At 40.0% G+C, this 23434-nt stretch overlaps 1 protein-coding gene across 1 annotated transcript in view; it reads left to right on the top strand.

Annotated features, from left to right (window-relative positions):
* Nucleotides 1-23434, top strand: part of ITGA5 (integrin subunit alpha 5) — a 72071-nt gene that overhangs the window by 40627 nt on the left and 8010 nt on the right. The window contains exons 3-23 of the mRNA XM_075265783.1: nt 1922-2040; nt 2545-2668; nt 2780-2841; nt 3033-3078; nt 3507-3632; nt 4540-4584; nt 4721-4764; nt 5708-5764; nt 5993-6045; nt 6182-6387; nt 6878-7069; nt 7433-7478; nt 8929-9036; nt 11468-11523; nt 11612-11766; nt 13815-13952; nt 15292-15356; nt 15946-16093; nt 16577-16669; nt 18157-18236; nt 18346-18426. Of these exons, the coding sequence (XP_075121884.1) occupies nt 1922-2040; nt 2545-2668; nt 2780-2841; nt 3033-3078; nt 3507-3632; nt 4540-4584; nt 4721-4764; nt 5708-5764; nt 5993-6045; nt 6182-6387; nt 6878-7069; nt 7433-7478; nt 8929-9036; nt 11468-11523; nt 11612-11766; nt 13815-13952; nt 15292-15356; nt 15946-16093; nt 16577-16669; nt 18157-18236; nt 18346-18426 (2044 nt within the window). The remainder of the gene's footprint in view (nt 1-1921; nt 2041-2544; nt 2669-2779; nt 2842-3032; nt 3079-3506; nt 3633-4539; nt 4585-4720; nt 4765-5707; nt 5765-5992; nt 6046-6181; nt 6388-6877; nt 7070-7432; nt 7479-8928; nt 9037-11467; nt 11524-11611; nt 11767-13814; nt 13953-15291; nt 15357-15945; nt 16094-16576; nt 16670-18156; nt 18237-18345; nt 18427-23434) is intronic.

Raw genomic sequence — 23434 nt, 5'->3', positions numbered from 1 at the left:
GCCTACACTCCCGGGTTACGCGACTGCAAGGAGGGGCGTCCAGGGAGGGGGGGATTCTGTGGGGGGCCGGGGGGTTCCACCTGAAAGGGGGGCCTGGGAGAGGGTTGCTGCGAGAGGATGGTGGGGGCCCACGGTAGAGGGTGGAAGGGGAACCGCAGGAGTAGGGGGTGGTTGCCGTGGTAGAGGGGGCTGTGGAATAGGAAAGCGGGGCCACCGTGGGAAAGGGGGGTGCCACGGCAGTGGGGGCCACTGACAGGTCCCGCTGGCGCACACACGGCACATCACAACCAGCAGCAATTGCATACGTGGATGCGGCTCAATGCAATCCCCCAGACTAAGTGGTATGTGTATGTATTTCTATATACTGAACATGAAACATTGAGTCAACAACATTTAACTTTAATGGGGGTTGTTAAAGAGTAGGAAAACATTGTTACATTCTTCCAGAAACCCTGCCACACCTGTCCAATGGTGGTGTCTTGTATTGCAACTCTTTATTCGAGTCAATGGCCAGGTGTGCTGCTGCATTTGGATGAAGGCAGTCACCATTTTCATACACCCTACAATCCCCTTCTACCCACTATTATTACCATGATTTGTGTGCCTCCTTTTTCCTACTAAGCCTGGCTCTGGTCAAACATGATGGGTCTTCATGTGTTCTCTTATTTACTTCTCGCTGATCCAGATACTGTCATGTGAAAGTGTTGTGTCTTCTTCTAAGCTGTTAGAAATGTTGATTTCTTGAGAACAGTGTAGTAGCGTGTTTGCCTGGCTCATAGATCTTACAAGGGCCATAAATCGTCCTTTTTTATTTCATTTGAACAATTTTATTATTTTCCTTAAGTAAACCTCATTTTGCGAATTGCCTTCAGGCAGACTTGCTCCTTGTCACCACATCAAGGTAGTTGATCTCACCTCTCTGGTTCTGTTTGAAGGTGCCGATGTAGAACAAGCTGTCAGATCGACGGCCTAAATCCCGTGAACTACGGATGAGATCATTGTGATCGGCATTACGCACCTCGCTCTTAAGACCTCTGTGTTGTTTAAATTAGAAATGAAAATTCACTGTAATGAAGCTTTGAAATGTGAATCCTTCTTGAAGGTGTTTATTAGAGGTCTTCATAGTGATGATTCAGACTGTAAGCCATAGAGGGACGGTGTTTCTCCAGTTACATCTCTATTTCCAGATAATTGCATGACAGCTGGGGGAATGAGCAACAACCTCACGTCTATTTTTGCTACACAAATAATGGCTGGTGGCTGTATGCTATACTTCAGATATCTACCAACACTCTCATTGAAAGAAATGGAGGGTTATTGCCCCTCCACCACCTCATCATACAGAAAGAAAGTCCCTGGCTTTTCTGATCAGTGGGAGTCTGCCAGATGTCCATCAATCTGCAAGTTACCCCCTTATTTGATGGGGAAGGGGGGGGGCCTTTAAGGCTAAAGCCCCACATTGCGAAAACGCAAGATTTTTTGTTGTTGTTGCTGATTTCACTGTTATAATTTAAAAAAAAACTTTATATTTTCCATTGAATTTCAACCCAAATCTGACTTTGGCTCAAAAAAAGACTTTTCCCTTCTATTAAATCCACTCCGTTCTTTGTTACAAAATCTGCATCAAAAAAAGTGCGCCATCGGCCTAAATCTCTTCCACGTTGTCGGTACCTCTTAAAATGCTGCAGATTTTCTATCCACACATTCAGACAGAATATCCATAGCATATCTACCACATGTAAACGTGCAGGTTTATAAGACGGGTGGGAAATGTTTAGTATTCTGCTTTGTGGCTTTATCTGGAAAATGGCATTGGTCATGCAAAATATCTGTGTCTTCAGACAGCGCTGAGCATTGTCTAGTTTTCCACACTCCTATTCTTGTATTTTTCAATTAACTATTTCTGTATATGTGTTTATAGGCAACCGCAGACAGCTCTTCTACTCTGTTGATGGGAACTCAAGTCAACAAGAACAGGTGGACTTTAAATCTGGACAATGGTTCGGAGCAACTGTCCGCTCCCATGACAAGTTTATATTGGTACGTGTCACTTACTGGTCTTGAGCTTTTTCTTGTCCGTTTTATATAAACCTGAAATTTAGAAAGTTTACTCTTAAATTACTTTTATATGTGACATTATAAATCTACATTACTGAAACTGCAGATCTTCTACCGGAAACTAAAAATCCTTTACTAAATCTAACTATACAAGCGTTCAGCTGACGGCTATCTATCATGACTGCCTTCCCCTACAGAGGCACGCTTGGTTTAGGATGAGTTATATAAGCTTCTGCCAGACACATCGGGTAGCAGCTTATCTCCACTGAGGGAGAGGTTTGGGCATGTTGAATTCTAGCAGCCTAATCCTGCTAGATTGGGGGTAGAGTTGGGAGGCTGTGAGAATTGGCCAACATTTGTCTGTAGTGAATGGCTGGCTTGAGGCAAACAAATATCATTACAGGTTCATTACACATTATATTTTGAGTAGGTTGGATATTTTTTATTGGAAAGTTGTTGAACTTTTTTTTTTTTTTCTCGTTATAGGCCTGTGCTCCTAGATACAGCTGGAGAACCCTTAAAGATGAAGTACATAGTGACATGGTTGGAACTTGCTACTTGTCTTTTGACAATTTTACCAGAATTGTGGAGTATTCGCCTTGCCGTACAGGTGGGTTTAGTGTCTACCTAACAGTTATTTGTCTAGGTATTGTGGGTGTTTGTGACTGGTTTGTTGGTTTTTTGAATTGTTAAATAATTGTCTTTTTATTGTAATTCTCAGATTATACTTCGGAAAAAGGGCAAGGATACTGCCAAAGTGGATTTGCTGCTGAGTTTACCAAGGCAAGTTCATTACAATGGATTGCCCTTAAACATGCACTTCATATTTTACCTATAGGATAATATCTTTTTAATTTTATAATAAGTCTTTAGCCTGCATCATTTTTCAAGACTAGAAATTCTGAAGAACTATCCAAAACAATAAAACATGTATTTTATTTATTTTTATTTTTTTCTTTTAAATTAAAATCTAGAATGGAAAAATACTACTGGGTGGACCTGGAAGTTATTACTGGCAAGGTAATATATTCTATAGTCTTATTGTTACAGTGTGTATAATAATAATAAAATATATATATATATATTATAAAGTGTGTGTGTGTGTGTATGTATATATGTATATATATATATATATATATATATATATATATATATATATATATATATATATATATATATATATATATATATCTCATTCTAGTATAGCTGTGTATCGTTACACACGCAAAAAAAAAAAAAAAAAAATACTATATAGTTTTTTGGGGTTTTTTTGGCGTGTGTAATGATACACACAGCTATACTAGAATGTTTTAAAACTATTAAACGATAGATAGTAGAGTTGAAGTCTGTTGGTAAAAATTAAAGAAAAGATAAAATTTTTGGACATGATAGATACATATTTATATTTCTTTATATTTAATCTAAGATTTATCCTGACTTTATTTTAGGTCAAGTTTTTGCTGCTAACCCAGATGACATCCAAAAGGGTTTCTACCCTGAATACTTTGTCCTAGAAATCAAAGGACAAATGCAAACCCGCCAGGTTTATCAGACATACGATGACAGTTACATGGGTACGGGGTTTTACAATTTTTATTGATTGTAATTCTATACTATTTACACACTGTATATATAACACTCTATTCACACTACAGTAAGTCTGACATATACTTTATACTATTTTTGGCATGAAACATGCCAAGAAAGTTTTATTATGCATTAAGGTGCATACCTAATACCAGTAATGTGCATTTTGTTGGTTGTTGATTTATTTATTTTTTTAGCTTAACACAGGCTTTAGTCATCTGCAAGGATTGTTTTTTTACTTGTTTTAAGCATAGCTCAGATTCCAAAAGAAATGTTATATACTGGAGTGAACTATATCCCCAATATCAGACGGCTGAATTAGACTGGATTTCATTCCATTCATTCCCAATGGACTGCTTTCCTTGGATATAATCTACAAAGCAACACAATATTTGTCTTTTAGAAAGTTCTCCATCTTTTCAAGCCATTGTGGAGAGCCTGATCAATTACACGTCAGTGGCTCAGTCCCTTGTGTCATTGTAGCTCCTTCCCGGGTGGTGTCACAGCTAACAATTGGCACTTCATCTGAAAGTCTGTGGAACAAGCGGACTATTAAGAGTGAAAGGCTGGAAAGCAAATCTTCTATTCTGCTGGTGCAGGCACAACAATGGTGGCGCACAGCAGGATTACTGTTTGGAGTACTTGATGTTCTGTGGCCAGTGTTGCATAGAAATTTGTAGATAATGGAGAAGTGTGTCTGCAGTGTGTGGTGGTGGCAGAAAAGTCCATTCAGTCAATGGGTCTTCTCTTTTCTGGCCTTTAGAATCTGCCGTTTTATTCTTTATATAATGTAGAAAGCTAGGCATGACATAAGAAACTTTTCTGCTTATTTACTGGAATTCTATAACAATATTTGGTGTTTGTATTTATTGTTGCATTGTATTTCCTTTTTAGGCTATTCTGTAGCAGTTGGCGAGTTCAGTGGTGATAATACTGATGGTGAGTGTTTCATAGTGAGTGGGTGGGTGTTGTGTGGTGGTTGGGGTGTTATGTCCCCCACCCTCTCCCAATTTTAACCAGTTGTTCATATAAAGGCGGCTTTCTAACTTCCATTTTATTCTTCTAATCCTAACAGATTTTGTGGCTGCAGTTCCCAAAGGAAATGACACTTATGGATATGTAAGAAATATAAATTATAGATTTATGTCTGTCATGTTTAATGTTATGGCTCTCCTTTAGGACTTGTACATACAATCACTACGAGTACTCAGATATTTGCGAGATAAATTGTTAGCAGAGTAGTTACCATGATCTATTCCCTGTGTGTGTTTATATAATAACACATATCAGTGTTGCGGACCCAAACAGTGAAGACTGGGACACAAAATATGCAGCAAACTGGTTTATTCAGGGGAAAAAAAACTTTGACTTCAGGCTCAAAATGAGCAAAACAAAATACAGCCTTAATTTCAGGCAAAAACAAAATAAAACCTGCTTGTCTGAGCAACTAACTAAACGGAACTGATAACCTAACTATACGTGTGGCTTACTTCCAGCTGCACAAACAAAACAAGCACAATATAGTCTCACCGGACTCGGGGTTACAGGACAGACCCAGACACCTCCTTTCACCTCATGGAACTGCACTACACGGGAGCTGCAGTATTTTCTGGCTCAGTAATGAGCAAAGGATCTACACCTGTGCTGAGGCCTACTCCAGATCTGCTCTGGACCACACATATGTCAGAAACCTGGGTCTGATATACCTGGACTCCAGAACTCTGCCCGTTACCACCTCACTATAATGTTATGGGGAATGGCTGTTAGCTGGCAACTCTTGTGGGGCGCCTGTTTTTGGGACTCTAATCCAATAGAAAGTTATGATTGATAACTAATAAATAACAAATTACAATTGAAACCAAAGCATTGGATAAGTGATATTTGTCACTTGAGCAAATATATAAAGCACAAGGTGTAACCCGCTCTGTGATTGCAAAATAGTGGCTGTCAGTAGAAGGGAAATATTGCTCAATAAGAAATGACATGGCATACGTTCAATGTACAATAATAATGTTTGTGGTTTTGTCTTACTGACCAAGTTGTTTTGTCTCTTCTTTTGAAGGTTACTATTCTGAATGGGACAGACTTTAAATCTCTTTATAACTTCTCAGGAGAACAGGTAAGTTGTGGTTTTAGACCCCCAAACACCACAATGTATGAAAAACATAGATATTGTAATTGAAAATATAGATCTGTTGAATACACTGTTGTTAGAATGATATAAATTCATTAAAGTGGATTCATCCACAAATCCAAAAGGTGTAGGATCACATATATTGCATTGCATTAGGATTAAAGGTGTGACGTTGTATAGAAAAATGATCATTATTTATTTCCTTATGTGTAGATGGCCACGTACTTTGGATATGCTTTGGCTGCCACTGATGTGAATGGTGATGGGTAAGTGATTTAAGAAAATTGATATCTTCTCCTATTTTACTATGTTTGTAGGAACTGACATGTTTGGTAAGTTTTTATATGGGAATGTATTTCCCTATTGAAAGGATGAATGCATTGTGTACTTGTTTTTCTGTAGACTGGATGATCTACTGATCGGAGCTCCATTATTCATGGAGAAGACACATGATGGAAGGACTCAGGAAGTGGGTCGTGTCTATGTGTATCTGCAGGGTTACAATATGTCCCGTATACCATCCCTGGTCTTGACTGGACAGCAGGAGTATGGCCGATTTGGTAGTTCCATTGCTGTTTTAGGGGACTTAGATCAAGATGGTTTCAATGGTAAGTTTGCTGAAAAGATCATGCTATAAAATAACACAAATATTCCATTGATCATTTAGGTAGTTTATGTTGAGATAACTATGGCTGCTTCTTACACACAAGCTCTGCAACACATGGCACATTCACTTTAATGGACTTGAACTGCAATACCACATACAACCTGAGGTCAGGTGTGGTGTGGTTTCAAGAAAGGCAGCAGTCGTGTTTTTGGAATCCTGCACTGTCCCTTTTAAATAACTTGCTGTCTTGGTTGCAGTCTTCCTATACATTAGGAACCTATGAAAGCCTACATTTTTCTACTATGTAGAGATTATTTGGTCACTTTCACACATGGAAGCTCAGTGCTATTAAAACCTGTGGTCCTGAAGAAATTCCTGATCATGACGGATTGTTGCATTTATTTTAAAGCAATAGTTTCAATCTGTGGCTCTCCAACCATTACAGAACTACAATTTCCAGCATAGTGAATTACGTTCTTCATCTTTTACAGATATTGCAATTGGCGCCCCCTTTGATGGTAAAGATAAAAATGGAATGGTGTTCATCTTCAATGGTAATGCCAAGGGGCTAAATCCCAAGCCTTCTCAAGTACTGGAAGGAATGTGGGGCTCTCCTCTGGCTCCTTCTTTCTTTGGATTCTCCATGAGAGGAGGAAAAGATCTTGATGGCAATGGCTACCCAGGTACAGTGTGTAATGAGTCTTATTATCTACCACTGTTCAGTCTTCCCATCAAGTATGAGGAACAATACCTATTAGGTGCCTAATAGTAAAATGGTTTAATATTAACTATGATTTTATACAGGCCGCTATAGCATAAACCATTCCCTATTTTAAAACCTCATTGTACCCAGGAGGTTGTTCAGACATGAATATAATGTTGAAATCTTCTCATACCTGTAACAAGAACTGCTTGAAGTGACCTCCTGCTTCTTAATATTCACTTTGCATATTTTATCTTATGGGTTTTTTTGGCATCTGTGTTCATGAATTAAAGTAAAGTATATAACCTATTGTAATGCCTCTGTTTCCGTTTTTGTGTTTTAGACATTATAGTGGGTGCATTTGGTGTTGACAAGGCTTTGGTTTACCGGTAAGTAAACTTTCAGGTTGTCCATTACTGTAAAATGTGAACTGGGTTTCATTCACTTGGTTGAAATCAATAGAAACCCATTGATGATATAGGGGACCAGTGTCCACCTGCCGCCTTTCTTATGTACACAGGCTGCATTCTGCTCTTTGTTGTCCAATTTGAGCTCTAGTGTCATGTTTGTTCTCTCTATTTGTTATGTTGAGTCCCCAGAGTGCGGAAACGCAGCTTTTTTTTTTTTTTTTTTTTTTTTTTTTTTTTTTTTAATGCAGCAGTTTTTTGAGCCAAAGCCACTAGTAGATTGAGCAGAAGGTAGAGGTATAAGTAGTTAAAAAATAAGATAAAATAAATTATATATTATAAAATTATTTCATCACTTTTATAGCCACTCTTGACTTTAGCTCAAACAAATGCAGCCAAATCTGAAACAAAGAAGCTACGACTCTGCAATGTGGGGTCTCAGCCAAGGCCTCCTATAGCATAAATGCCACAGTACCCGCAAAGTGGATAGAATTCTGGCTAATCACATTCATGCATTGCAGAAAAAAAAAATCATATTGCGTTTTTGTAAATTACAGCATGTCAATTATATCTATGGAAACACTGGTGTCTTCCTTATAGGTATAAAAGCAGCAGAAAGTCCGCAGAGGAAAACTCTGCTTACTTGAAAAGCTGTGCGTAAAAACCTTGATGCATTCCCGCCACTTTTTTTTTTTTTTTTTTTTTTCCCCTTCACATCGTTTTTTGGCTGCACCTACTTGGGGCCTTCGCCTAAAGGTACTCTTTACACTGGCAGATTTACAGCATGGTGGTGACTAGTGCCGATTGACACAAATAGCACATCAATTCATAGCGACAGCAGTGTCCCTATGGGAAGGAATGACTGTCAGTGCAATTGCTTATTCTCAGCGCCTTTATATCTGAAAAAATGTTAGTTTGTTGGCTGGTGAAAGCCATGTATACATAGCCTATGTAACAGGGTAGTGATCGTAAGTGAGCCTGTGCAGGAACGCTTGTTCACCTGATTAGCAGCCTGTGTAAAAGGGCCTTTACCTTGTAATTTCTTTCTCTAGACCAGGACTGTAAGTAGAATTCATAGGGGCTCATAGCATAGTATGAAATGTCATTCCTTCACTATTAACAATCCTGCCACCCCCTCTATCTAATCTAAGAAGAGCAAATAAAGTGAAACCACTTCTACATTCACATATCTTGCACAGTTACTTTGTTTCAGTGCAGGAGCCATATATTTATAAGTAAAGATGGGGTTAAATCTGTGATCTCATAATGACATTGAATATTTTTCTACATTAAAAATTATTCCTGTTCTTGTACCTGTGTGGAAATTCTTAACCTGTTGGTCCCAACAACATCCACCGCTGTAGAGGCCTCTATGACGGGTGCAAGCAATGGTGCAGATAGATGTGTAGTGATCATACTTGTTGTCTTGCAGGGGACGTCCTATCGTTCATGCTAGCGCATCTTTGTCCATCTCCTCAGCAATGATTAATCCCGAAGAGAAGACCTGTTTAATGGAGGGCACTGACATCCCTGTGTCCTGGTGAGTTAATGGATAGTCTCAGAACAACATTGGACCAGACTCTTACGATGTTCTTATTGGCTGATATTTCTGCTCTGTTCAGCTTCTGCTGATGTTGTCTTTTGGTTATCGCTGCCTAGTTCCAGGGATTCCCTTACGATTATGTTATTACGGTTTCAATTTTGTAACTGCAATTCTTGGAAATGTAAAAGAGTTGTAGGTGTTAGCTCTTTAATGCTCTGTTTGCATATGTGGTGTGCAGTCAGCCCTGGCCATTATGGCCATGAGGAAGAACAGGGCGTTAACCTCTTAAGGATTAGAAGGGGAACTTACATTGTGTAGGAAGTCTGGGAAAGGGATATGCAAAACGTTCTACATGATGGAAAAGGAAAACTAAGTCTAGTGTCACTTGAATCCTGTAGACCAGGGGTAGGGAGGGAACTTTGGCTCTCCAGCTGTTGCAAAACTACAACTCCCAGCATGCATAGTTGCTCTGCTGTTCTTGGAACTCCCATGGAAGTGAATGGAGCATGTTGGGAGTTGTAGTTTCAAAGCAGCTGGAGAGCCGAAGGTTCCCTACCCCTGCTGTAGAGTGATGCCTGGTATCATATCATCCTGGTATTTATATATACTCGGGTCAATAATCTATTACAGAATCTGTACAGGAGGTCCCAGATGTTTGCAAGATATCTTCTGTAGCATGTGGGCTTCCATTCACATGAGACTTATTTTTTTTCCCTTTTCAGCATAATCTGTGTTTTCGATCAGCCCGTAACCTTTCTTTGACCACTGACCATGTGTAGGCGTTCATAGTTAACTTCTGAATTGGTGTTTGTCTTCGCAGTATTAGCTCTGCGTTACATCTGCGGGGTCGCAGGGTCACTGTTATCTAGTTAAGATAGAAGTGGCTCTTACTGAGGTCATTTGATTATACTCCTAGAATTGATATTTTTAGAGCACAGCGGTTTTGGTTGTTGCTAGGTAATGCTATAAAGCTTGGCAGCGTGCCGTAGGCCTCAATGAATGTACAATTGTGGAGGGGTCTAGAAAACAGCTGCTTAACCTCTCTACAGCTGATGAAGCTTTTAGTCGCTATCTATTAAAATCTTTGATAAATTTTATTTCAGGATCTTAACTCCTCGCCCCCAGAGTTCTAGTAAAGCTTCCTCCCCTTGTGTTGTACTGTATTCTCCATCTTCTGGACATAGAACTTATATATTTATTACATATACGCACACCTATACACACATATATGTACATATGGCTTTTAATTACTTTTTTTATTTTATATATGCAGTTCTCCCAGTGGTTCTATAACACAATTTTACTATACAGTACTTGCTCATGATAGTTTCTGTGAGATCAAACTTTGATAGTTAAAGATGACATTAGGGTTGGCTTAAGGTTGTGGTCCTTAAAACCCCTGGAAAAACCCCTTTAGACTAAGGCCCCACGGGCCGTAAACACAGTGAAAAAGCGCTGCGGGAAGAACCGCTGCGTGATCGCAATGCGGTTCTTTCCGCAGCACTTTGAAGTTTTCAGAGTTTTCCTCTGTGGACTTTCTTTTCCCATTATATCTACGGGAACGCCGTCGGCGTTTCCGTAGATATAATTGACATGCTGCGATTTGCAAAACCGTAACTGCTTTGCAAATTGCAGCGTGTCCGCACTGAGTTGTTTTTTTTGTTTTTTTTTTCTGCAAAGTGGGCATGAGATTCTCATGAATCCCATCCCCTTTGCTTGCACTGTAAAACGCCGCAATTTTTCCCGCAGCGTCTCTGCTGCGGCCAAATCGCGGCATTTCCGGTCCGTGGGGCCCTGGCCTTAAAGACCATATGAAGCTGAATATATGCTAAGGTGACCTCCTCTTAAAGGGATTTCCCATATACATAACCATATTAAATTTTATAGACAAAAGTTAAAAATTGATGCAAATATAAGTAATTAGAAATGTTGTAGAGTTTTAACTATTTTCTCTGTCACCACCAAGATGGTTAGTCTTTGTCTTCATAGGCTGTTAATGGATATGACCTGCCTTGTCCACAATAAGGAAATCATGGCTGGATTTATTACCAGTCCTAGAACATAGGACCATGAATGGAGGAACTTTCTACCTATTGAAATCCTAACCAGAGTAAAGACTCTCCCACTAAGATAGTTAGGGAAAATATTTAAAACTCTGCAATAAATTAACAAATTTATATATGACTATGTTCATGAGAAATCCCTTTTAAGTCAAATGCAAATTTATAACAAAGCCTACACCAATGCCCTTACACTAATATTTAGAATTGTCTTCCGGATCCATTTACTTAGTTGGGTTTAGACTATCACAAATGGAAGGTCTGATTTTTGTTATTCCAGCTCGGAATTGCTTGTAGTGCGTTTTCCTACCTGATGTATTCATGTTCGCTTCTAACATCTGGATTGCTTTATGTCCTCTTCCTTGCAGCGTAAACCTTAGTTTTTGTCTGAACGCTTCAGGAAAACACGTGCCTAATACAATCGGTGAGTATGTACACATGTCTATGCTCAGTCTGGCATAATTCTGTTGTATAATCTATGCTTGAGTTCATGGGCTGTGGATGTGTTCCAGGGATTAATGTCGAGCTGCAGCTGGACTCTATGAAGCAGAAGGGGGCCGTGAAGAGAATGCTATTCTTAAAATCTGGCCTGCCTTACCTAACCCAAAGTGTTCTCCTGCATAATGGAGGCCAGGAGCAATGTAGTGAAATGAAAATCTACCTGAAGGTAAGTGATATGCTATAATTGTGCTCTTTATCATATTTGGCTTCATGTGCTGCAGCCCAGATGGAGGGAACCAGAGGATGAGTAGTAGTGGTGGTAGCGGCATCAGTTGACAGGTTGAGGGAGCTCTGCCTATCTCCCCAGTACACCTCCAAGGCCAGACACCGCCTAGGGAGGCCTGCTGTGCTAGATGGTGATGGCGGTGGTGGTAGTAGCAGGGTCCTCTCCTACCCTGAATCGGTGTGACCTTGTTTGGAATGGGCTTTGATGTTAAAGCAGGGACAACTCAGGAGGCAGTAATGCAGTAAAACAGGTTGAAATTCACTTGGTAACTATAAACTGTAACCTTGCTGCTTCCCCATGGGGGTAGTAGCATCCCACTGTGCAGTATGCCCATATGTGGTCTTGAGGTATGCCCAGATGTAGTAAGGCTTAAGTGCCATTCATTCCACTCCAAAATCTCTGAAACTTGGCTACAGCCAGCAAGTAGTACTGGGGCGTGTAATCCAAGGTAGTCCTATCAGGGCCCAGTTGCCTTTTGAGACAGGTCCCTGATAACTCCCCATTTCAGGCAGGACTCCTTCTCTCCTCCTGGCACTGTCTGTAGACTTGACAGCAATAATTCCTGTCTCAGGGCTTTCTTAATGAAAGTCTTGGGCTCAATCTTCTCCCTCAGGGGCTGTATGGAAGGTGTTGGGTCTTAGCGTAACAGAGCCAACTCACTGTCACCGCATACTGCTACAACTGCAACCAACACTTGTACTGAGGCCCTAACTGTTTACTGGAGTTCAGTATGGAGGGAACCAGACTATATATAGTGTGAATTCATTTAGGAGTAAGGACTCCAAATCTTTGTGAATCCAATTCAATACCATGGTACCATGCTACCAAATCCCTTGGCAGGTTGCGACCCACAATACAACCGCTGGGTGGCCACACGTAGATGCATATAATGTAGAAATTTCATGCATAAAATAAGTTCTGGAAGCTCTGGGTCGTAACCTGGGTATTGCATTTATTCTGGAATTATCTAGCAGCATTGTTTGGACAGCATATGTACTGTTACTTGCTCACTATATGGTAGTGATTTTCTTGCTCTTTATAATCTTAGTATATTGTAGCTGTATAATTTCCATTTAACCTGGGCTGACTTAGAGCAATGGAAAGGGAGTGGGCCTGCCACATAGCATGTTGTCTAGAGGCCTTCGGGGACCTTGGTCTTACAATAATGCTGAGAATGGCACTGATCATTCTCCCTGATAACATGGTCAAAAGCTCTTCGTTCTGGGGCAACATGGTGGCTCAGTGTTAGCACTGCAGCCTTGCAGCGCTGGAGTCCTGGGTTGAAATCCCACCAGGAACAACATCTGCAAGGAGTTTGTATGTTCTCCCCATGTTTGCGTGGATTTTCTCCCATTCTACAAAGGCATACTGATGGGAGGAAAAAAAATTCTCTGCTTGAATAATGGACATCTCTGGAAGTCACTGATGTGAGGTTATTACTGTTAAAATAAGACTTGTCCACAACAGATTGCTTCTTCTGGTCTCCATAAAAGGTTTTTAGGCACCACAAAATGGTTCAAAAATTTTCACTTCTGTGTCTATACTTGCCTCGCTATATTCTTCCATTTGATCCTTGATCTCCAAAAGCCCCAACACTCTTCAGTTCCCCTCTTAATTTTCTCAAGATACTTCACATGTTGATTATTTTACTTAGGAGAACTATAGTGCTTAACTTGCATAGAAGTTTCCTGAACCTACACCATGTAATATTTTTGTATGGGTCTTAAATCATATATGTGAGGAATGTAAAAGAAAAGCAAATCCAGGATCCATAAATATGGCTGTAGACCAAGCGGTAACTGCTTTGAACCAGCTGAGATTCTGATCTGTCAGCATGTGTACAGCTGCTCAGCGCTATGTGTTATGGTAAAAACACAAGGTAGATAGAAGGAGCCAAAATATGTAGAAAGATGAAATCTACACTTGCGACTATTTGATTTGAGGTTTTATTTCTTATTAAATTGTATCCATAAATTGTGTCTTTTTAGAACGAGTCTGAGTTTCGGGACAAGCTTTCTCCAATTTTCATCTCTCTGAACTTCTCCTTGGATGCGCAGGCGCCTACTGATGCCCACGGGCTGTTGCCAATATTCAATTACCAGACTAAGAACCACATAGAGCAGAAGGTCAGCTGATGTTCTTGTCTTCTCCTTGCAGGATACCTGCCTATTTCTGATAAAAGATGTTAACTTCATCATGTCTGTGCATTCTGACCTACACAACGTATACCCCAATGTTAATGAAAATCCATTTACCTTACAGTATATACGCCACATCTGATGGTCCATGGGGGTCTATGGAATACATTCAGTGTATGCGCCGTGAGCCTTTATGGTACATGCGCTGAACATGGGCAAATAAAATGTGAACATGGCCTTTATATGGGGATGTGCTATAAAGCTGTGCTGTAAATGTAAAAAAATTAAAATATTTCCGTGCAAATATTGTCCTGACTTTATTGGTGCTAGAATAGTACAAGAGCTAAACTTCATTGTGCTGTAGTGAAGTTTCCAATCACTGGGCAGCAATGATTTTTCTGGTTAGTAATAGGTTTATTAACCACTCTTGTACTGGCACATGAGCTTATCAAACTAGCGGGCATGATCACATGAGTAATACCACAGAATCATGAGTCCTTAGACGGAAGCTTATCGGATATCTAGAACTGGAAAGTTCTGTTTTGTTATCTCTCATTTTCCTAGCAGTGATTACTTTCAGATGCATTATGTAGAATAGATGGATGCAATCTGTATATGGCTGAGCCAGAAATATCTGTATAATATATAGCGGCAATTGGTATATGGCTGAGCCAGAAATATCTGTATAATATATGGCTGCAATCTGTATGGCTGAGCCAGAAATACCTGATTAATAATGAACCCTAAGCTATCTGTCCCCTGAGTATAAAGCATTTCTATGTTCTCTATTTTATAGCATATGTGTCATAGAGGGGCCCATTTCTCAGGATTTCCTCTGTGAGCCAGAACATACAGCGGCTGCAAATAGTGATTCATTTCAATGATGCAGTACTTTAAGTTCCCAGCAATGAGTAGCTGCATACAACGGTCTACAGGCCTGTAGGGTGGGTTCACTCTAAGAAGTAGTTGACCAGTTGGGACAATCCCTTTAAATTGAGAATAGGATTTGTCACTAAGCTATGGTGTCCCTGCATTCTTAAAGAGGTTTGTCCAGGATAACCATTTTGTCTTGTGAGGAGGCCAGGGAAGGTGGAAGGAAAAAAAAATACTGTCATAATTGCTTAGAAAAATGTCAAGATCCTAAAATCCTGTATTTCAGCCTTACACCTCAGTAATGGTTAGGTTTTTCTAAACTGGATAATATTTTAATGCAAACACATTAAAACGTTTCGTAATATGTAACTCTTGTATGCCTGCAATTTCTTGCTATTATAGATTTCATAGTATGACTATAAATTTAAACCTGTTTCATCTACGTCCTTGGCAGGCTCAGATTCAGCTGGACTGTGATAATAACATCTGCGTCCCAGACTTGAAGCTCAATGTAACAAGGTATGTCTGATAGGCCCCCTCAGGTCATCTATTTATGAAGCTTCTATGACCCCCGATGTGATGGCTCTTCCGCTCTGAAGGATCCTACATCATTTTGGGCTGGTGTAGAATTCGGTGATAATTTTGGCTAGTAAATTATATTAAATCTACTGCCACGTTTCACAGTTCTGTAACCTTGTTAGGGCTGGGCAAGCAAACTATAATGTCCTATATATTCTGGCAGGTACCTAAAGCTGATCCGGTCTGTAGAGTTTTGAGTGTTCTGTCTCTATTCGCTTTGTTCCCTGCTCACATACAGATGTGTGGTAAATCTTGGGCTTCTCTAAATTTTGCAATGGAATTTGCTGGTTGCTTGTTACGCCCCTGCTGAAATCCTGGTTCTTGGTAGACTTTCAGAATTTCTTAGTGATTCATGTTCTGTAAAAGTATAAGAGGAAGTGTATCTCCTACTGGGTGTTTTCTTGTAATCCTTCAGCCTGGTTGTAGTCTCGTGTTCTTATGAGTCACTTTTCTTGGTGTATTACTAAAAATTGGTGGAATTTGTTTTTGTACAAATATATTACATGTATTTTATACTTCATTACTACAGTGATAGAAAATCTGTGTATCTTGGTGAAGACAACTCCCTGGTCCTACTGTTTAATGCTGTAAATGACGGAGAAGGTGGTGCTTATGAGGCCGAGCTCTACGTCATCTTACCCCCGGAGGCCGAATACAGCGGCATTCTGAGAAATGAAGTAAGGGCCTTTTGTATCCATCTTTTTATTGTCTCTGTAGCTTCCAATTGTGTAATAGTACATACCAGTGTAAGGAAAAGTATGATTTCCCTTCAGATGTTGTTTATTAAAAATGTCTTTGACACAGAACAGTTTCTTAGCATTGCCAACTCTCTCCAATATTAAGTTATTTAATGCAGTCAAGATTATTTTAATATAACATCTCCTACAAGCACAAGCAGCATGGAAACTGTGGCTGAAATCCTCATCTGACCCTTGATTTCTGCCATGGATTTCGGTGGGGCTAATCTGTTGGCAGTAACTTGCTGCAGTTCCATGCTAAATCTGCTATAGAACACTGTGGGTCTCATATTGACACAGATCTTAATTCAGTGTAAATAGGAAAGCAACATGGATTACCGGTTTCCTTAGAAATATTTTATAATATTACAGTAGGGAGAGTAAAAGGATGTAGTATAACCTTTCTTATACTTCTCTCCACAGAACCCCTCTGTTGTGAACTGTCGCTACGAGCTACAAGATGAAACTCGTTTTGCCATATGTGACCTTGGAAACCCTATGAAACCTATGACTAATGTAAGTATTCTAGATCAGTGGTTCGCAACCTGCAGTACGGATACCCCAGGGGGGTACACCCCCACAGTCTGCAGTGGCTCTCAGCCACGTTGCATATCCCGGGTGCCAGCACAAGCCCATAAGCACCATTACTTTAGAAACACAAGGGTTTCCTTTAGTATGGACTGAGGTGCTCATTGAAGTTTTGGGACTTTTTTCTCACTAGGGAAGGGGGCACTTTGCTTGAAAATGTTGATAAACATGTTTTAGACTGTTCTTATGTATGAGCACCTGATGAGAGAAATCTGGATCTCCTAACCACTTCCATCTACAGACAAGTACTTCCTTAGAAACCTGTGAATCCTAAAAGTGGTTGTCCACTTATAACATTCCCCTGACAATACAGAAGTGGTTAAGGACTCAAATTTTACATGCAACCAGTTCAATACAATATTTGACATGCTAATAATCTTGAAAAGATGCCCTGCACATGACAATAACTGGATAGTGGCACATGGACATTCATAAGACATCACTTTGTGACACAATGTCGCAAAATTGTTACATAAATTTGATCCTCTAGTGACTTGCATGTCTGTACTTGTCCATCCAAGGGAATGCTATGGAAGGATACCTCTGTCATTATTTAGTTTAGTGATCTGACCAGATACTAATCCTTTCAGCTCAAGTAATACACTTAAAACATTGTGTAGTGGTAGGTTCTCCCCATATCTGTCCCCGTAATGTCACTTATAAAATGCACACGAGAGCTGGAATCTTAAAATGTATGCTGTAATATCTGCCAGGAAGGCACAGGTTTCCAAACAGATTAAGAAAGTATGTCAACCTCATGAGAGCCAAAGCTGTCCATGTACATTTTATGTGCATAAATTGGCCAAACCTACAGACACTGGATAGTCTGGATCACCATAATAAGATTTCTAAAACTGGCCATAAACATAATAAATACAGCTTGTGACAGTAGGGGGCCCACTACAGATTGTGCATTGGGGGCCAGGAGCTTCAGCCTATGCCTCGGCGTGTAACAGATCCTCTTTAATGTGTGGTCAGGCTAAGTCCCCACAAAAGGAGCCATGCTTTCCATTTGGGCTTTGCTCTGACTAATAAAACCTAGTCTCTAGCTAGGTTTCACTGCTGCCACTATTTGAGAAAAATCCAATCATACGGAAAGGGTACTGAGCAGGGACCCCTCTCTATGACGTCCATATGGTCTAATAGGCCAAATGCAAGGGAGTTGTCATTATGATGCAATTTCTTCTTAAGCTTGCTCAGTCTGTTCAGTTTTCTCAGAATAGTGTCAGCGGTATATCAGTTGCAGTCATATGATCTATCCTATATCTTAATGTATATATCTTTCATGTGGAATAACTTCTCCCCAAATTTCAACCTTCTTAAATGTAACCTTCATAACTTAAATGCTCTTTTTTTTTCACTGTACTGTGCTTTGCAGAGGTTGTTTGAGGTCAGTGTTTCTTTTTATCTTCTAGCTGTGGGGTGGCTTGAGGTTTACTGTACCTCATCTTCGAGACACCAGTCAGAAAGTACAGTTTGACTGTCAGATTCGCAGGTAAGGTTTTGGCATCTGTCTCCTGTTGCATTCCTTGACCTCCTTATACCGTCAGTCCTGTAACTTATATTGTGTGTTACATCTTTTTGTATTCCATTTTCTTTTACAGCAAAAATGCAAATAACTCCCAAAGTGACCTTGTGCAGCTAACCATCAATGTGGAGGCATATACAACTGTATCGTTCTTGGGGTAAGTTAGCGCATTGTGCTTAAAGCGTCACAACATTCTTTTAAGTCAAGTTTAATTTCTACAAATGCTTTTACAATTGGACAACTATGTAGAAATTGGCTGGATTTAATTTATTCATATAGATCCAGCAAAATGACTCTCTGAACTTCTAACCTTATATAGCCATGGTAGGGAACCTTCGGCTCTCCAGCTGCTGTGAAACTACAACTCCCAACATGCTCCATTCACTTCCATGGGAGTTCCAAGAACAGCAGAGCAAGTATGCATGCTGGGAGTTGTAGTTTTGCAACAGCTAGAGAGCCGTACGTTCCCTACACCTGTTATATAGGAACAGCGCCATCTACTGACAGTGGTGGTAAAGAAGTCAATTTCCAAGTCAGCCCACAAGCATTGTTACCATTTAAAGATGCACTAGCTAAGGGCTCGTTCACATCTGATCCCGGTCTCCATTCTGCAGGTTTCCGTTTCCTGCACAAAATAGAGGCAGGAGACGGAAACCTGCAGGACTCTTTCATACCCATTCATTTGAATGGGTTTGAAAGCTGTCCGGGCGTGAGCGGCGGTGAGCGTTTTATGCTCTCCGCCGCAAAACCGTTTTTTTTTTTTTTTTTAATCAGACACAGTCGGACATGCAGTACTTTTTTTAAAAAAAACAAACAAATCACTGAAATATACAGATATATTGTCCACCTGAAAACTGTATATCACTGAATGAAAAAAGGGGGACTCTGATCAAATAAAACTTAACTTTTAATAAATATTTATGATTAAAAAATTTTTTTTTTTTACAAAGAAAGAGTGGTCAAATATTTTAGTCACACTTTCAAATGAAAGACTGACTGGTGTGAAACGTTGTCGGCATGCTATCTGTGCACCCCTTCTATTGACATATGGGGTAACCTGATAAGTGGTAAGGAGTAGGAATATGGCAAAAATATAATCACACTCGCACCATATGTACTGTCAGTAACTTTCAGTATCAATAGCTGGCCCTACCTCCCTAAACCACAGATAAATTGCATGTCCTAGCACAGCCCATAGGAGTAACGATATAGTGTGGCTAGACCTCAAGAGATAACAGAATGTTTCATCAAAGCATTTATCCTGAGGATACCGGCCTACTGCCACACCAACAGGAATCAATACCTAATGAACATCTGACTTGGGTCAAAGATACTCCTTATGGTGATGCTAACACAGACATGAAGCTAAATAAGCCCTGTCTTTCAATTGTTTCTGCCCTATGCGTTTCTACTCCGTTAGAGAATCATCAGGGGCTAATCTCATTCTCAAATAAACATGCAGTATGACCGCTCAGATACCGGCGGTGCCGAACACTGAAAGACCTCCACTATTTAAAGACCAGGCTCCTCCCATTTCTTCTCTAGCCTCCAATCGAGGCACTGCTGTGGACACTCCTCCACGCATGCGTAATACGCTCAACATGCGATAGAGCATATATACAAACATTGTAACCACGAGAACACATGGAAGCAATTGCGCATGCGCGTGCTGATTGCTCCGCTAACTCTACTACACCCGAAGCTCACAGCTTCACTATTATAGTACTTCTCACCACTCTATAGCTACCGCTGACATGCAATTTATCTGTGGTTTAGGGAGGTAGGGCCAGCTATTGATACTGAAAGTTACTGACAGTACATATGGTGCGAGTGTGATATATTTTGGCCATATTCCTATTCCTTACCACTTATCAGGTTACCCCATATGTCAATAGAAGGGGTGTACAGATAGTATGCCGTCAACGTTTTACACCAGTCAGTCTTTCATTTGAAAGTGTGACTAAAATATTTGACCACTCGTTGTTTGTTTAAAAAAAAACAAAAAAAACAAAACAAAACATTTTAATCATAAATATTTATTAAAAGTTTTTTATTTTATCACAGTCCCCCTTTTTTCATTCAGTGATATACCGATTTTAAAAAACCCGGTTTCGTGGCGGAGAGCATAAAACGCTTGCTGCCACTCATGGCCGGACCCGGTCTGTGCTTTCCGTCGTCTTGCATGTAGAAGACGGAAAGCACAGAACGGAGTGCTAAACGTAGGTGTGAACCTAGCGTCACTGCTAGTTTTGTGGTTGGTCTGACTGGTCCATTGGAGGACTAGAACAATGGACAGCTAACTGTAGTGTGAATCATGTGTCAACTAAAAATTGAACAAATCATTAACCCCTATGGTCTCGGCAGAATTTGTTCAAGACTGTTTCAAGAACATACAGAAAATCCTGATAGCTGGAGCCAGATTTTATTTATTATTATTATTATTATTATTATTATTATTATTATTATTATTATTTATTTATTATCATCATCAAGACTTGTCTTTCATACACCAGTCTTCATCTATTGTGCACTATAGAGATGCCTAATGTCCTTTCCTCTTAATAACTTGTGCACAGAATGTAAGATATGTGCCTAAGAAACTGAAATGTACACCAGCTAGGAGCTGTAATTCATTGTACTGCTATAATACTGTAAGTAGATTATGATCGGAAGCTTATTATACTAGGAAGCTTATCCTGATAGTTTGAGAAGGTATCCTGCGCCTCCAGCAAAAGACTGTCAATGTTTACATTAGATAATGATGGTCATTTCAATATATCATGACTCCCTTGATGTGACGTGACATCCAGGTATCTGACAGGTGGAGATGACCTTAGGGGCTCACGATTGACTGGTTGAGAGAAAATGCTAAATACAAGTGATCCTAAGCAGGATTACTCTTTGGCCATGTCTGTCTGCATGTGCAGCTTGCTTTTGCAACCTACGAGATCACAAGGAAGAATTTAGATCTGATTTTGAAGAGTATTCTGCCTCAAAATGGTCTCTAAATTCTGGCTGGGATCTGTGTCCCATTATTTTCAATGGGCGGATTTTTTACCCCTATATTTTTAAAGGATACTGACAGAAGTGTCCTGCTCGATCTTGCCCTGGATTCTGCAGCTAATTCAGTCACAGTACCTGTGGGCCAAAAGTACTACTGATCACCCTTACTCAGCAAGATCTGCTTCAGCTTTCCGGGTCAGGATTTGGACATGACAAGCCTCAATGTCTGTTTTCATATTCCTTGCATTAGAGTTGCACCTCATTTATTGAAGAGGTGCACGCCGTGCTTGGCTATACAATGCCCACATTGCGATCTATGACAATTTGTAGATGGCGTAGATTTCAGGGATGATTAAGGTCGGAAATGATTTTAAATTTTTCCATCCACTCCACACACCCCTGCAACAAATGTGGCAAAACAGGAAAAAAAAATTGCACTTTTTTTGTTTGTTTTTGAAAAACCCCAATTTACAATAAAAAAAATTGTGACTTTTCTGATGTCTTGTACACCGGTTTTTAGATTATTTGTACAAAGCAGACCTCCAGTTTTCCCTCTAGCTTTCCATCTTAAGTCAAATTAGACGTTATTTTAAGACTGCATATGGATGAGGAATTTAGAATCTCTTAGGACAAGTTATAAATGGATAAAAAAAAACCTTTCAAAGCAAAATGCTTAATAGTATGAATAATAATTGGGAAACTGAACATGTAAATTTTCATCTAGGACAGTATGTGCGCTCTTGTATTCTGTTGCTGGGGGATGGGGGTTATTTTCCCTTCCCTCCAACTCATGAAGGGGGCGGTTGTTTGGTTTGTTGTTTTGTCCCTTTTATGGCTAAAGCTCTGTTTGTTGTTTTTGCTGCTCACATTAGGTTTTAGCTTTTCCTCAGGGCAATTCAGTCACCTGCTATTCAATTGATAAGAGCAAACTTCCTGCCACTGATAATAAGTTGTTAGCCAACCAACTGTAAAAGACTACCAAGACTACCATTATGTGTGAAAGGCCATTTCCTTTTTTAAAAATCGTCTCATAAGATTGACCACAACGTGTTAAATCGCACACGATGACAAAAATGGATAATGTCGAGTGTAGGACAGAAAAGGCCTGATATTTAGGAGAATATTAGAGATTGTTAAAAATTTTGAATTTTCATGAATTTTTAACTGAACTAGGTCTTTGGTATGGATGACATTCAGCTGTTTAAAAAATGGGTTGAAGAACACTGGATATTTAAGGCAAACTAAGGGTAAGTTCACACAGGGTTTTTTAGTCAGGATTTTGAGGCCGTATCTGCCTCAAAATCCTGACCAAAAACACGGCTCCCATTGAAATCAATGGGGGCCGGTCAGTTCTTTTTTCAGAGAGCCGCGTGGTCCAGCTCCCGGAAAAAGCAAGATGCTCATTCTTCTGGCCAATTCGCCTCCCAACTAGGCCCATTCATTTGGGCACTGGCACCATGCAGTGTACTAGCATCCAGTCGCAGCTACCCGTATTTTGGTCCGTAACCTGAGGTGGCCTCCGCCTCAGGTTCCGAACCATAAAACCTCGTGTGAACTTACCCTAAGCCTTACCTTTAGTACTTGGCTATTGTGTTAGGGTATTCTGATAATTCCAAGTCATCCCCTATACACAGGGTAGATATGAGTTGAGTGTAAGTGTATGATCTGTGTGCTTCCAACTGTTGGGGCCCGCACAGTTTGATAGAGTCCTCTTTGTTGAATATCACTCAAGGTGTTGGTTCTACGTGCACTTTTCCTCAGTAGTTCAGTTCTAGTAGCAGTGATGGAGATTGTGTTGTCTTTGGTGGTCCCATAGACCAATGGGAGTGATGGTGTATATACATGACCTACCACTCCATTCATAGAGCTCATACGGGACCCTAGTTCTCGTGATTGATTTGAAGGGGGGTCCCAGCAGTTAGAACCTTACCTATCCAATTCATGGTGAGGTCCAGCAAACCATTGCATTATAACATTTCCTAGTTTTCTATGATAAAATATCCCATATTTAATGGTCCATCACTGTTTCTAGATTTCTCAGTTGACTGGCCATGGCTTATCTCGCCTCCCATCAAATTAAACATGAATGTTGGATCATGTCAGGCAAATGAGCATTGAGTCTCCAGATTTATTTGCTCTGTAGCCTTACAGATATTAGCGTA

This window comes from Leptodactylus fuscus, chromosome 2, assembly GCF_031893055.1.
Source record: "Leptodactylus fuscus isolate aLepFus1 chromosome 2, aLepFus1.hap2, whole genome shotgun sequence".
In the NCBI taxonomy this organism is placed as follows: Eukaryota; Metazoa; Chordata; class Amphibia; order Anura; family Leptodactylidae; genus Leptodactylus; species Leptodactylus fuscus.
This window is presented reverse-complemented; position numbering and strand designations above follow the sequence as displayed.